Source organism: Stegodyphus dumicola, chromosome 12, assembly GCF_044657685.1.
Source record: "Stegodyphus dumicola isolate Sdum_Otavi_A_Nest chromosome 12, ASM4465768v1".
Lineage (NCBI taxonomy): Eukaryota > Metazoa > Arthropoda > Arachnida > Araneae > Eresidae > Stegodyphus > Stegodyphus dumicola.
This window is the reverse complement of record NC_140779.1, coordinates 42,338,748-42,352,261: the sequence shown is the minus strand read 5'-3', so window position 1 is coordinate 42,352,261 and position 13,514 is coordinate 42,338,748. Positions and strand designations below refer to the sequence as shown.

Genomic DNA, 13,514 nt, shown 5'->3' with positions numbered 1-13,514 from the left:
ATCAATTACACTGCTAGCTGCATAAAATCTGCTAAGAGTCTGAAATTCCGCACTGGTAAAGCCAGAATGTACAATAAAGTGTGGAGCACAGTCAGGTTATCTGTTGTTGGAAACATATTAGTGAAGCACGGGCAAAGCTCAATTTGACTATTTGCATTCATAATAGGGGGTGCAGGGTTCTGAGCCATATATAAATTTAATGATAGGACTGACCAAAACAGGGGGAGGGTTAAAATTCAATTTGTAATTTATTTACAAAAAGATTAGAAATTAATGAAAATTGTTTTACAAATAGAATTAAAATGCTGTATGATAAGTCAACAAAGCATTTAGAGTTAGTTACAAATATTAGCTTTGATTACAGCAAATTACGAATATACAATTTTACAAGTTACGTTAATGCTCTAAATAGCGCATCAGGTCTTCTGGTGTTGTTTGCCAAGTTAAAATCATACTCCATTTCAGGAATACTATTATTATTTGTCTTTTAAATATTTTCAAAGAACCTTTTTTCAGTTTTTGCCATGAATTTTTGAGTTGAAGAATTTTGAATTCCTTGTGAATCACAGAGTTCCTTATGAACCATCTGCATCTGGTAATCTGTCTTAGAGCAGTATTTTGCAAAATTTGCAACTTTTTCATATGTGTATTACTAGCAAAGCCCCAAAAAGGACATGCATAGGTTATGACGGGAAGCAACATGGATTTATAGAGAAGTAACTTATTATCTAAAGATAAAACAGAGTTCCGAGAAAATAAGGGGGTGAGTTTATCAGCTCAAAGTTATTAATTACATGTGTAGTGTGGGGCTTCTATGTTAATCTTTATCAAGCATAACTCCAAGGTATTTAACACTCTTAGCCCACAGGATGTGCATTTCATATATATAGATCTTTTGCTGGATTTTGTTTTTCCTTGTGAAAATAATTGCTTCCAATTTCTCCACATTTATTTGAATTTTCCGTTCTTGAAGCCAGGCCTCCAGCGTATGTATGCGTATCTGTAATGCTTGAGTAACATGGTCTAGGGATGCATTTTTTGCAAAGATCGCCGTGTCACCTGGGTACATGGCTAGTGTAGTGAAAAGTGTCTGTGGGATGTCGTTTGCAAAATTAAAAAGTAAATTGGGCCTACGAACGACCCCTGGGGGACCCCAGCATAGGTACTTCTCTGAGTAGGAAGTGTATTTTTATAGCGAATGACAAAGTGTCTATCAAAGAGATAAGATTTGGTGATGTTAATGATGTATTCTGGAAAAACCAGGTTTATGAGTTTGTAAAGTAGCTGTCGAGCTAAACACGATCGAAAGCTTTAAATATATCGAGAAATAGTGCAGCTGTGCCTCCACCATTCTGATAAACTCCGACTCAGTAGAGTTGATATGTGATTAAGCGTTTCCTTCGAAACCCATATTGTTGTGGTATCAAGACTCTCTTTTTGCTGATGTATTCCAAAATTCTATGATATACCAGTGCCTCTGCTATTTTACCAAGGTTCGAGAGAAGATTCATCTGTTGGTATGAGGCTGGGTCTGCTGCTGGCTTGTTTGGCTTAGGAATAGGAACTATCATTGCAGTCTTCCATAATTTTGGGAAATAGTTGAGGAGTAGCATGCGATTTATGATATTCGTGAGTTTGAACATCACATGACCAATTTCACATATCATTTTGTTGCCAATTCCATCTATTCCAGGGCTCTTCTTGATTTTTCTTGATACATCTAATAACTTTCAAAGGTTTAGCTAAACGGATGTTGTCCATGTGTGGTTGTGAAAAATATAAATTGTTAGTGCATTCCGTATCTGGGTGGGAAATGCTGTTCGTGCAAAACTGAGTAGCATAGTAATCACCTTTCTCAGCTTCGGTGTATGCAATCCCAGCGAGGCCATTAAAGGGAAGAATATTTGTGTAGCATCTTTTATATCTAGAAGTAGCTTTCCATACGGATTGATCATCTGTGGAGAATAATTCTAAATATCTAGACCATTCATTTTGTGCATGTAAGTTAGTGCAGGACCTGACTTCTTAATGGAGTTCGTTTAATATTTTCTTGTCGTTAGGACATCAGATTCTCTGCTATATTTTTCTTGCTTTGTTTCTTTTAGCAATTAGTTCTCTGATAGCTGGATGTCTGGCCCTTTTAGATATCGGTACCTCCAGTTTTAGAGCTTGATTAAGAGTTCCAGTGAATTCTTCGATTAATGCATCTAACTCATCTTCACTGTGTACCGTGTATGAATTCACTTCCTCTCATCTGTGCTGATCAAAAGCTGCTATTTTATGTAAATTTATATTTCATCTAAAAAATGTTTCCTCATTTATATATATAGAAAAGATGTGTGACATTCCTGAAGTTTAAAATATATAAATATATTCGTGAAAATTGCATAACACAAAATGAATAATAAATAAAAGAAAAACCAGAAGATACTCCTACACAGCCGAATAAAAAAAGGTATGATGATTTATTTTAGTAATATCATATATGTCAAGATAATTTCATATGCAAATATTATTCTGAATAGGATGATTTATCATTTTATAAATTATTATGAAACATAAAACTTGAAGATAATAAATTTTACAATGTAATTCCTATCAAATTAAGATAAAATATTTTAATTAAAAAGCAGAATTGTTTCTAAATTCCCTCACTACTGTATAAAAACTATGCATATTTTATATGGACAACTGTAACATTAAAAAAGTATGCTTAGCTAATTTATCACACATCCTTAATGGTAAAGAAAATGTGTTGCCATAAGTAGAAATCTAATAAAATGTATACCTTGGGACAAGGATTACATGTATTAGAAAATTTCATGGATTTAAAAGACTTTCTGAAATATGTTTATATTAAATCCAGATTGTTTGTGCATAAATAACCAACCAAAACTATTCATGTTTTATCAAGGTTTATTGACTATAAAACCACAAAGTCTGTTTTCCCTCCTTTTTTTCCCCCCATAAAATGTTCAAGGTTTGATGTCAGTACTATGAAAAATAATGAAAATATTCTTTACAATAATCTACTTCAGCAACTACACACTTTAGTGTGCAATTGTATTATTTGTTAAAAAAGTTTCATAGTCATCTGAATCTGGATTTTGAAGATATATGTCAAAGAAAGTTCTGCTGTTGCAATTCTTTAATATCCCATATATCAGAAAATCAGCGTCCTTTTATACAAAATTTGACATTCACAAATAGAAAATAGTGTGATGACATCAAATAAGAAGAGTAGTAAGGAAAGTGTTCATCTCTAAAATCTACTGTTTGATCAAGAACTGCATCACAACACAATAGCAGTGTGCAGCATTGCACTACAATTGTAAGAAATCTGATGTAGACCCCACATCTTCCTTGTATGGCCTATTAAATTATACACATCCTTTCCTGCATTTCATATAAGCTTATTTCCTCGAATTTCATTAGAGATATATTTCTCATTCAATTAACTCTGTTATCACTCTGTGGTAAAGCAAAAATACATAAAAACTTAAAACATCTTCATTAAAAATTGTAAAGTACAGAAAAGATTAAAGCACCAAATACAGTTAAAAACAGTTATAAAAAACATTACAATTGAAATTAGAGTTTCTATGCGATATCAAGCAATTCAGCCAGCAGGCAGGAAAAGATATTTTTCAGGGCACAAAACTGAAAGTTTACTTTTGGTCTCATTTAGCAGCAAAAAGACACTAGTTGGTGTACAAATTGACTTAACTCATTATTCTACAAAGATTTTCAAATGTAAACTAATGGCGGTTTAGTTATTAGGCTTAGTATCATTTAAACAACTTTTAAATTGTTGATAATTCTATATTTAATGCATGCAGAGGAACCTAACCTAAACCTGAACTTAAAAACAACATAATTCAATCACTTTTAAAGCAAAAAATGCACCATTTTGAAACATATAAGAATAAAAAAACTGAGCTCACCGAGCCAGGTAACAGAGTGGATATGTATATATACATAAATGAAAATTACAAAATCTAGCTTTCAAATAATAAATTAATAGTCCTTTAAATCCTGTCTTCATTCTAAAAATAACAGAGCAATAAATTATCTAACAAAACGTAAAAGATAAGGCATCTAATCTGTATTGTGCACTTATCAATGAAGTCCAACACGTTTACATTAAACTGCCATGTGATCTGAAATGGAGTTCTACATAAAACAGTAATTACGTCACAACTCTGTCTTGTTCTATTTGCTTGTCTCTTCGTCTACTTTCTGCTGTGTCTCTAGCTACGCAAAGTTTACTTTTCTAAATTCGTCCATTCTTTAAGATGCAACCTGCACAAAATTGGGGGGGGGGACATACCGCATCCACAGTGATGATGTGCATTATCCAAGAAATAAAATTATATGTGGAATTTACCGTTATGTGTGACCTTCAAGTGTCATCTTGCTAACTATGCTGTCTCTAACTATGCAGTCCTCTCCAACACCAATCTGTTGCAACGCTCACCAAGTCATCTTATTTCAATATTAAAGCAGGCTTATCACAATAATAGAGCAGTTTTATAACATCTAAAAAGTAAACTATGTGTAGCTAGCGACACAGCGGAAAGCAACAGAAGAGACGAGTGAAGACAAGAAGACAGAGGTGTAATGTAATTACCCTCTTACATCGAATTCCATTTCAGATCACATGACAGTTTAATGTACACATGTTGGACTTCATTGATAAGTGCACAATACAGATTAGATGACAAATCTTTTTTGTTTTGTCAGAAAATGTATTGCTCTGTTATTTTTAGAATGAAGACAGGAGTTAAAGAGCTATTAATTTATTATTTGAAAGCTAGGTTTTATATTTTACATACGTGTTATGTAAATACGGTAATTAATTATTAGTAATAAATTGCCTAATACTTGCACAAAAGCTGCAAAGTAATGAAATAATAATTTATTTTCCAGTAGATTATTGAATATATTATCGCCTTTGAAAATAAAGTAATTAAGTTAGAATTCTATTTAAATGAATTTACTTTATAGCATATTTAAAACTGAACTATTACAATGGAATACATAAATTATTTTAATAAGATCAAAGGCGAAAGTGTCAGAGCAATTTTCTCAAGCAAGGAAATAAAACTCACTCTTGTAATAATTATATATTACAATCAGAAGATAGGATCTCAAGTGAACAGAACTGCCAATTTCTGCTTCTTAATTAGCAATTTAAATAATTTTAAATCAGTCTTACTGAATAGCATTTTAAATCTTGATTCTAACTTGAGAAAAAGACAAAACACTTTCACATCTATTATTGTTAATTGGTCGTAAATTAGTTTATTCCTCTTGAAAAGTCAACTAATTTCTGGTCAATGGCAATAATTAATGAGTCTGTTGGTTGCACTTTCACTTTAAATAATTCCATTATAAAAATTCAATTTTAGTAAACTAATGAGCAAATTCATTTCAATAGAATTCTAACTTACCTACTTTATTTTCAAAGGAAATAACATACACAATAATCTACCACAAAATAAATTATATTCGTGTGGCCGATTGCAACTAAAAAGGGAGGTCACAATTACATGTTATAGCAGTCTCGTATACATAATTTCAACGTTCTGAGGCCATTCGTTTTTGAGTTATGAGTGATAAATACAAATGTACATATGCACAAACGTCATGAAAATATTTCTTCTGAATCCATTTTTGAAAAAAAAAAAAGTCCTTTCTTCTGTCTGTATGTACAGATTTCATCCAAAAATATTGTTTAAATAGATTCCAGAGCTGTCTGGGTATTTTCGTTAAAATATCATACTCGAACTTTTTCGCAATTACAATACTTCCTTTACTTCGTACATGGAAGAAAAAACATTTAGATTGATTCCTGATTTAACTTAAAAGAACTGACAATGTTTACTCTCTTTTCTTTTCCTATTGCAAAACTTTTTATGTAGCATAATAGTTGTATTTTTTGCTTATGAACATTTTGCTGCATTCACTAAGCATTCTTATTCAACATGTAGGAATTAGAATGTATTCAAATTTCTGTTTGAATAATCATACAGGAAAAATTTAGATTTTCTCCTCCAAAACTGTAGTCTATGACAATTTATTCTTTTCACCAATCAGTTTTAAACTGCTGCATAATCTTTATTGAAGGAATAAAAGTATGGTCTCTTACTCTTAGTCAAAGTGATTAATATGAAAGAGAATTTGTGTTGTTACAAAAAAGATGACGACTGGCATTCTCCACTCCTTCTGAATAATATCAATAACATCAACTTCCATCACGAATGAAAACCAAAAGGAAAGGCATATGGGCATTATTAGCTACAGTCTTGATCAAATCTCAGAAAGTTTCCAATTTGCTTAAGATTTTGCTTGGACATCAGAAAATGCAATACAATTTTTTTCCCTCTTACATAAATCTTCTATTAAAATTAAATGAACTGTATGCTTACTTGTGTTCAGTTCCTCCACAAGCATTCCAAGTGTCATTCAATAATCTGTAACCATTAAATCATAGACTTTAACTGCCATTTTCAATGTCCCCATTTTAGTTGATTAGCTGATATACAAGGTCATTTTATATGCTTTTGCTTCTGTCACAAACTGCAAATACTACTCAGAAATGCAAAAATGAGACACTGCAGTAATTTAATTTACTTTTTCCAGCATTTCATGGGTTTTCAGCTATTATTTTTACAAGCTTAACCTTCTAAATCCGGGCTGAAATTCTCATAATATAGCCTTCAGACCAGCGCGACCGGAAACAGTTTTGCCCCCTCTTTGACATTTTCCTAATGAGAAAAGTTGTTAGTCCCCCTCCATGGATGCAATAAAATTTACATGTTTGTCGGACGCTGTCGCATAGTAGATGGGTTGCTAGACTTGCGAATTTTTCGATGATTATTTTGCTTTCATTTAAATGAAGTTATGCATATCCAGTGCACTATTGATTTAGAATACAATGTATGCAATGTTTATATTTCACTCACTATTTCTGATCAATCTCGGCAATAATTTGTGAATTTTATAACTTTGTTTTCCCACTTCATTTATATTCGCATATTTTCATATTAGAAATTAGAAAACGAGAACAAAATTTTACAAAATATAATAAATATGAACTAGCTTTGTAAGTCTGCAGGTTGGAATGTGATATTTAATAACATATTTTCATTAACAAAATAATAGTAATGACTAATTTAATGAAATAAAAATAATAATATTTATTACCATTAGATGATTAGAATGAGATTCAATACAATTAGATTTTGAGATGAACTTACAGCAATAATAAAGCTTTACATAACAATAACAGAGCCTTCAATCTGCTTTTTTCGATAATTTTGTTATTATAATATAAAAAAGAAAATCTGAGATACATTGGTTGCGTTTAATCATTTAACTTTAACAAATATTACATTGGACTATCAGGCAAAGGATGTATATCTTTAATGAGAATTTTTCTTTGTAAAATTGGCTTTTGTTTATGTTAGCAGAGAAAAAAAAAAATCAGTGACTTATACATACAATCATCAAAAGTATTTTTCAGAACAGTTTTAAATGTTCATGAAGAATTAATTATACGTCAGTTTCTTTTCATAGGCAGAAATTTCATCTAAAACCATCGTTATATCCAACGGTTGAAGTCTATTTCATTTTCAACGACTATTTTATTTGCACATAATATATTTTCTAATTTATTTAAAAAAGAGTAATCTTTCACGTTTTCAAAAGAATAAGGACATCTGGATGTTGACACTCACAATACAGTAAATCTGTTTTTCATATTTCTTCCAGTGAGGAAAACAATTACCTTGGAATATTTTCAAAGCAAAATTAAGAAAACTGTTTACGCCAAATTTTGCATAAAGTATCTTCTCATGTATTTTTTTTTATTTAAAGTGTGCAATTTTCTCTTTGAAAAAATAAAAAATCATGAACGGAGCAAAATTAATTCATGAGAAATAACTTTGAAATGCAATAATTCCATCATAATGTGAAATAGTGGAGAAAAGTGCAATACAGTTTATTTATTCACAAATAATCCTCTCATATGCGTAATTTATGTACTGTTGATTGAGAAATAAAGGTTAGTAAATTAAGCCGGTTATTTCAATACTTTTCCTTTATCAAATTTTTTATGGGCCTTTCAGTAGAGTGGTAAAGGTGGCTGAACACTTGTAGCTCGCTCAGGTTTGAATCCCGGCTAAAGGGTTGGATTCATGGTTTTTGTGTAACGTAAATACAAGCCAGCTTCCCTTAGAAAGTCCTTCGCAAAGGCATCCCTCCCCTTATACAGGTAATTGTTATGTGCTTTAATGTAATTCAGTAAGCGAACCAAATTAATCCAATCAAACCGAAGAACAGGTTGATTACATGTGGAGTTTCCCACCAGTAACGTAAATGCGAGCAATTTTCTCTTAAAAAGGTTTACACAAAAGCATCTATCCCCTTAAGCAGAAAGCGTTTGTGTGCTTTTCCATAATCCAATCCTAATTCTCAAAACATTTAATAGTAAGTTGAAATACACCTTACTAAAGACAAAATAACAACCTTTTTTAAAAATAATTTTTTTATTAACTTGTCTGAATTCCCTTTATCTCTTGAGGAGTATAAGAATTTCAGCAAATAAAACTGGTCGAAATTTTATACAATGTAACTGATGTTTTGATTCAATTTAGAAGTAACGTGAGCTTTACTGATATTTAAATACTTTTTGGCAGATCTCATCCTAAAAGAGGGTCTAAAGATAAATTGACTTTATTTAATTTACAATCAATGAAAATCATTGAAAGCAATCATTGAATGAATGAAAATCCCAAAAACTATTATGCATACAATTGTCTCTTATTTATCTCCTGATAAATCAGACAAAATTGCCTACATAATAGAAGTGCTTTGAAAGAGTTAACAGTTCTTAAGGGTTTTATGCACTAAAAAAAAAAAATCTTATTATTCATAAGTATAAAAAGGAAGTAAATCTTATACTTATGAGTAAGCGGTTTTACCTATTTTCTAGAAGAGCATTAAATTTATAATATTAATCTATTCTTATTTGCTATTATTAAAAAGCATTAAATCTGGTAAGCTTAAAGAGCGTGGAAAATCGCTGACGTTTTAATCATAGCAAAAGTCAGTACTAAAAAAATTAGCACTAAAATTATGAGACAGTTTGAGAGAGAGATGGTCTCTCTTTGATTTTAAAGTATATTGGCGCGAGACAGAACCTGCAGTTTTTTCCAAAATGTAGCCAAACTGATAAGAAGGGGGAAATAATGCGTAGCCAGTGGCTATTCTGAGCAGTGACAATGGACAACCCAGAGATTTACAGATAGGCGATTCTCTACAATAGGGAGGGCATGACTGGTACGACAGTTATGCCACAGCCGGCGTTAAAGAAAGTCATTTTCCTGGTACAACTGCTTCAGAAAGTTAAAACAAAACTTCATATATGCTGTTTTTTCCATTGACAAGTTCTTAGCTGTGCTCAAGATTATGTTATGATCATCCACCATGTGAAGAGACTTAGCCATGCCTACATAATGTGGTGTTGGGTAATCTCAGCATCTTACTTAAGGCAAACCAGAGCTGATTCAAACATTGCAATCTTGGACTGCATTTCTCCACACAGTGAAAAAAATTATCTAAAAGGTGAGATTAAATTTCTTCTTGTGATGGCAGATAATACAATTACCATAAAACAAATTGATGACAGAGAATGCAGATAATTTTTTTAAGCCCAATAACTAAAAATTCATATGCAGATATTCTGTCAGTGTTTTTCTGTTTCTTGAAAACATGCCTAGTCCTAGTACTTTTTATATAAACCTTGAATTTATGTTTTAAATACAATTACATACACTATTAGTATTAATATCAGTACAAGAAGAAAATGTGAAAGGCAGGAAAAGTGATAAATGACCAAAAAATTTCTGAAAAAAAAAAGTACATCTACCAGCAAAACTATTAACTTCACAAAATAATTTTTACACTCTTATATGACAAAAAAATAAATAAGACTGTTTACAGAAACCACAGTAATATGATTTTCCCTAAATGCTTATTTTTTCATCTCCAAAGGTTATGGATGACAATTAGTTTTTTTAATGTCTGTGAGGTTTTCGTAAAATTACCTTTATTTATATAAAAACATGGTTTTTTACTTATTCGATTATTTTATTGCCCTTTTCAAAAATATGCTTTTTGCATTATGCTGCATATTTACAAGCATCTATCTGTTTTTCATATGCTTCCCTAATTTTGTTGAACAATATCATATTCTAAATCATATGCTTCCCTAACTTTGTTGAGCAAAAAAATATAAATACTTTTCATAATTTTTTGTTAAACTTAGCTACACCTGGATTACTAATTTAGTACTATTAGATATTAACCCTATGAATGAAAGGCATGGCTTTTTAAATCTTAAACTGTATTTAAACAGTACTTATTAGAAATATTTGTTATTTAAATAACAAATAAATTTTTTAATTAAAAAAAACTTCTATTCATTAAGATGTTTATATCATCAAAGAAAGAAAGCAAAATTATTTTAAATTATAAGATAACATATATCCAACAACAACAACCCCTCATAGCAGGAATAAAAAAGCAGTCATTTGGGAGGGTGGGGGGTAATTTTAAAAAATTTAATTTATACAAACAGTTTTATAATATATGCATAAAATTCATAATATATACTCACAGTATCTGAACATTTAATATGAGGCCCAGAAAATGGCAGATCCTAGAAAATAATAAAATGAATCCATGAGGTGATTAATTTTAACAGGACATTTATTTTACACTGAATTTTATATTTATTCATAAAAGAATTTAGAATATTCACTTCTATTGATCTAGCTAAAGATTTTTGGCACTCAATTGCTTTATAAACAGACTCCTTTATTTCTAAAACTGAGTCAATTTTTTCACAGGATTTCTCAGGTGTTATAACTTTACTTTTATCAGTAACTGCATGATTTGGACTTGCTTGTTGAACAGGTTCTTGAGTATGGAATGTGCTTTTGCATAAAGCAAAAGTATTAGGGACAGTTTGCTGTTCCACTTTTGTACACTATGAAAAGAATTAAAAAAGCAATTAATACATGCAGAAAGCATTAAAACAGTTAAAATTTACCCTTTATAGTTTAACTTAAAAGTTTCAAATGAAAAGTCTCTATTTATTTTGACAGATATAAGATATAATCTCTTTTTATTAGAAAAAAACTAAATTAACACTGAACTTCACTAAAGTTATTAGAAATAATGTTTCCAAAATTAAAATGTTATGTTTTGCACTATAGAAGGCCAGCTTACAAATCACTGAACATAGCAAGTAAGCATCATAGTCATGTCATCCATGATTCATTTCTGTTTCTAAATGTTTGCCAAATCTTAATGTTTAGATTCCCTCTAATACATTGAATTTTAAAGATATAAATATATAATTTAGAATTTTTCAAACTATAATAACTACTTATGTAACAAGTATAATATTTCTATTCTCTGATGAAGGTGGATTTAATGACTGCCTCCAAAAAGTGCATAGAAAATTGCCATATATAAAGCCAGCTTCAATCTAAGATCACAATGTTTCGAAATTTGATCATCCATTCATGTGTTATAAAATTTTGGATTCTAAAACATCTGCTTTTCAAATACCATATTATATTTTCACACTTTATATCTGCATTTATTTAAATTTTGGATTCTAAAACATCTGTTTTTCAAATATCATATAATATTTTCACACTTTATATTAGCATTTATTTGTTAACACATAAAAGTTTCGTACTTCTTCGTCATTATGGCTCACATTTTATAAATGAAGTTATGGTTGAATCGCCAATACAAACCATCTTCAAATGGCTGGCAGGTGTATGACAATCACATATAATTTGCTGTAATGGGAAGAGCTGCAGGTAAACTATACATTATCCTATTTTATTTTTTCATCAAAATATTTACAATTCACAATCACTAATAATTCTGTAGTCATGAGAACAGTTCTGAGTATTCCGTGTGTCATCGTATTTTCTTTATTCAAGAAACCTGAAATATTTTGAATTATTGAGAATTTAAGAAGATGCTATATCTTTCTTTGCATTTTACCTGATGTTCAAATAAACAACAAATAAAATTTGAACAAAAAGAGGGATTAAAAAAAAAACTACATATCAATGAAGACATTTGAAAGAACATGAAAAGTTGTAAATGTAGGGAAAGCATACATTTTTACTGGCTATTAGCTTCAGAATACTGTTTGTAATAGCACAGTGATTTATTTATTGTTAGGCACAGGAATTGACAGTGATTAAGTGCTGAGAGAAGCAACTCAGCCTTAGCAAAAATGTAACTATTAAATGGAAGTTTATGAGAGAGGTGCATTCTCTACATCTAATCTGAAAACCATCATATTAGATGTAGAGAAAGAATTCATATATGAATACATAGCTTTGAAAAAGCTACAAGAGGGGTCAATGATTTATTCAGATTGTTGGTGAGTATATAAAACCTGGTAAAAGCAAGTTGGAGACATTTACTGTGAACCGCAAATTTCATTTTGTTGATCCAATAACAAACAACAGCTGCTCATACATAAAATACTGAAGGACTGCGGCACCCCGCTAACTGATGGAATAAAAATCAACGAACATGAGGCAGAAGTCTTTGAACAAGAAAATGCTTCAGATGCTATATCAAATTCAATTGTAAAAACATGGCAGTCACAAAGTGTATACGAGAAGTAAAGATAAACTTGATGATATTTATGGCATTTAAAAGCCAGAGGCTATAATAATAAAGATCTATCAGAATTTTGTAATAGATTTATTTTTTATGGTCATACTTTTACAGAATAAAAAATTAAAGTTTTCTTCATCATAATTTCCCAGAACAAGAAGATTGAAGCTTTCTTTCTCATACCTTCACAGAATAAGAATATTGACGTTTTCTTTAAAAGATTTAATTTTTTCTGTACATATACTTATAATGTTACAGATTTTAAGAACTAACTCTTCTTTTTGTCCTTAATTTAAGTTTTTGGGATCAAATTTTTATTTTTTATTATTTCTTCATATGTTGGAGTGCTTCTGCTTATGTTTTGCTTTTTCAACTTGATTCACTTAAATAGAAAGTAATTTTTATTACTATTTTAAGCTTTTTTACTTGTTTATGATTTTGATGTTTTAATTAGTCCAAAGGGGCTTTGTCCCTGAAGGACTATTGTTTTGGTTTTTCGATTTTGCGTTAGAACCCTATAAATGGCGTATCACTTTTCAAATCGTTGCCACCAAATACTATCGCCCTGTATTATATTTGAAGAAATTAATTAATGAAGAATCTACATAAATGTATGTATGTATGTTTCTTGCATTGTGATAAAAAAAATGGTACATACAGCCATCCAATTTAATTTTGAATGACGTAATCCTACTGCGAATATGGGCATCTGAAAGCCCAAATTTGGAATTTGTTTTATTATCGATTTCATATTTTCTAAGACTTTAACAAATTTTTGATTAGCAAACTTA

The 13,514-nt window shown here is 30.4% G+C and overlaps 1 protein-coding gene across 2 annotated transcripts in view; it reads right to left on the bottom strand.

Annotated features, from left to right (window-relative positions):
- LOC118194658 (oxysterol-binding protein-related protein 11) overlaps positions 1-13,514 on the bottom strand; it is a 69,959-nt gene that overhangs the window by 33,027 nt on the left and 23,418 nt on the right. For both annotated transcript variants that reach the window (XR_015044401.1, XM_085827656.1), the window contains exons 7-8: positions 10,829-11,056; positions 10,685-10,726 (exon numbers count right to left, since the gene is read on the bottom strand). Coding sequence is in view for 1 of the 2 variants with exons in the window: in XM_085827656.1 (XP_085683782.1) it covers positions 10,685-10,726; positions 10,829-11,056 (270 nt within the window). In the remaining variant the exon portion in view is untranslated. The remainder of the gene's footprint in view (positions 1-10,684; positions 10,727-10,828; positions 11,057-13,514) is intronic.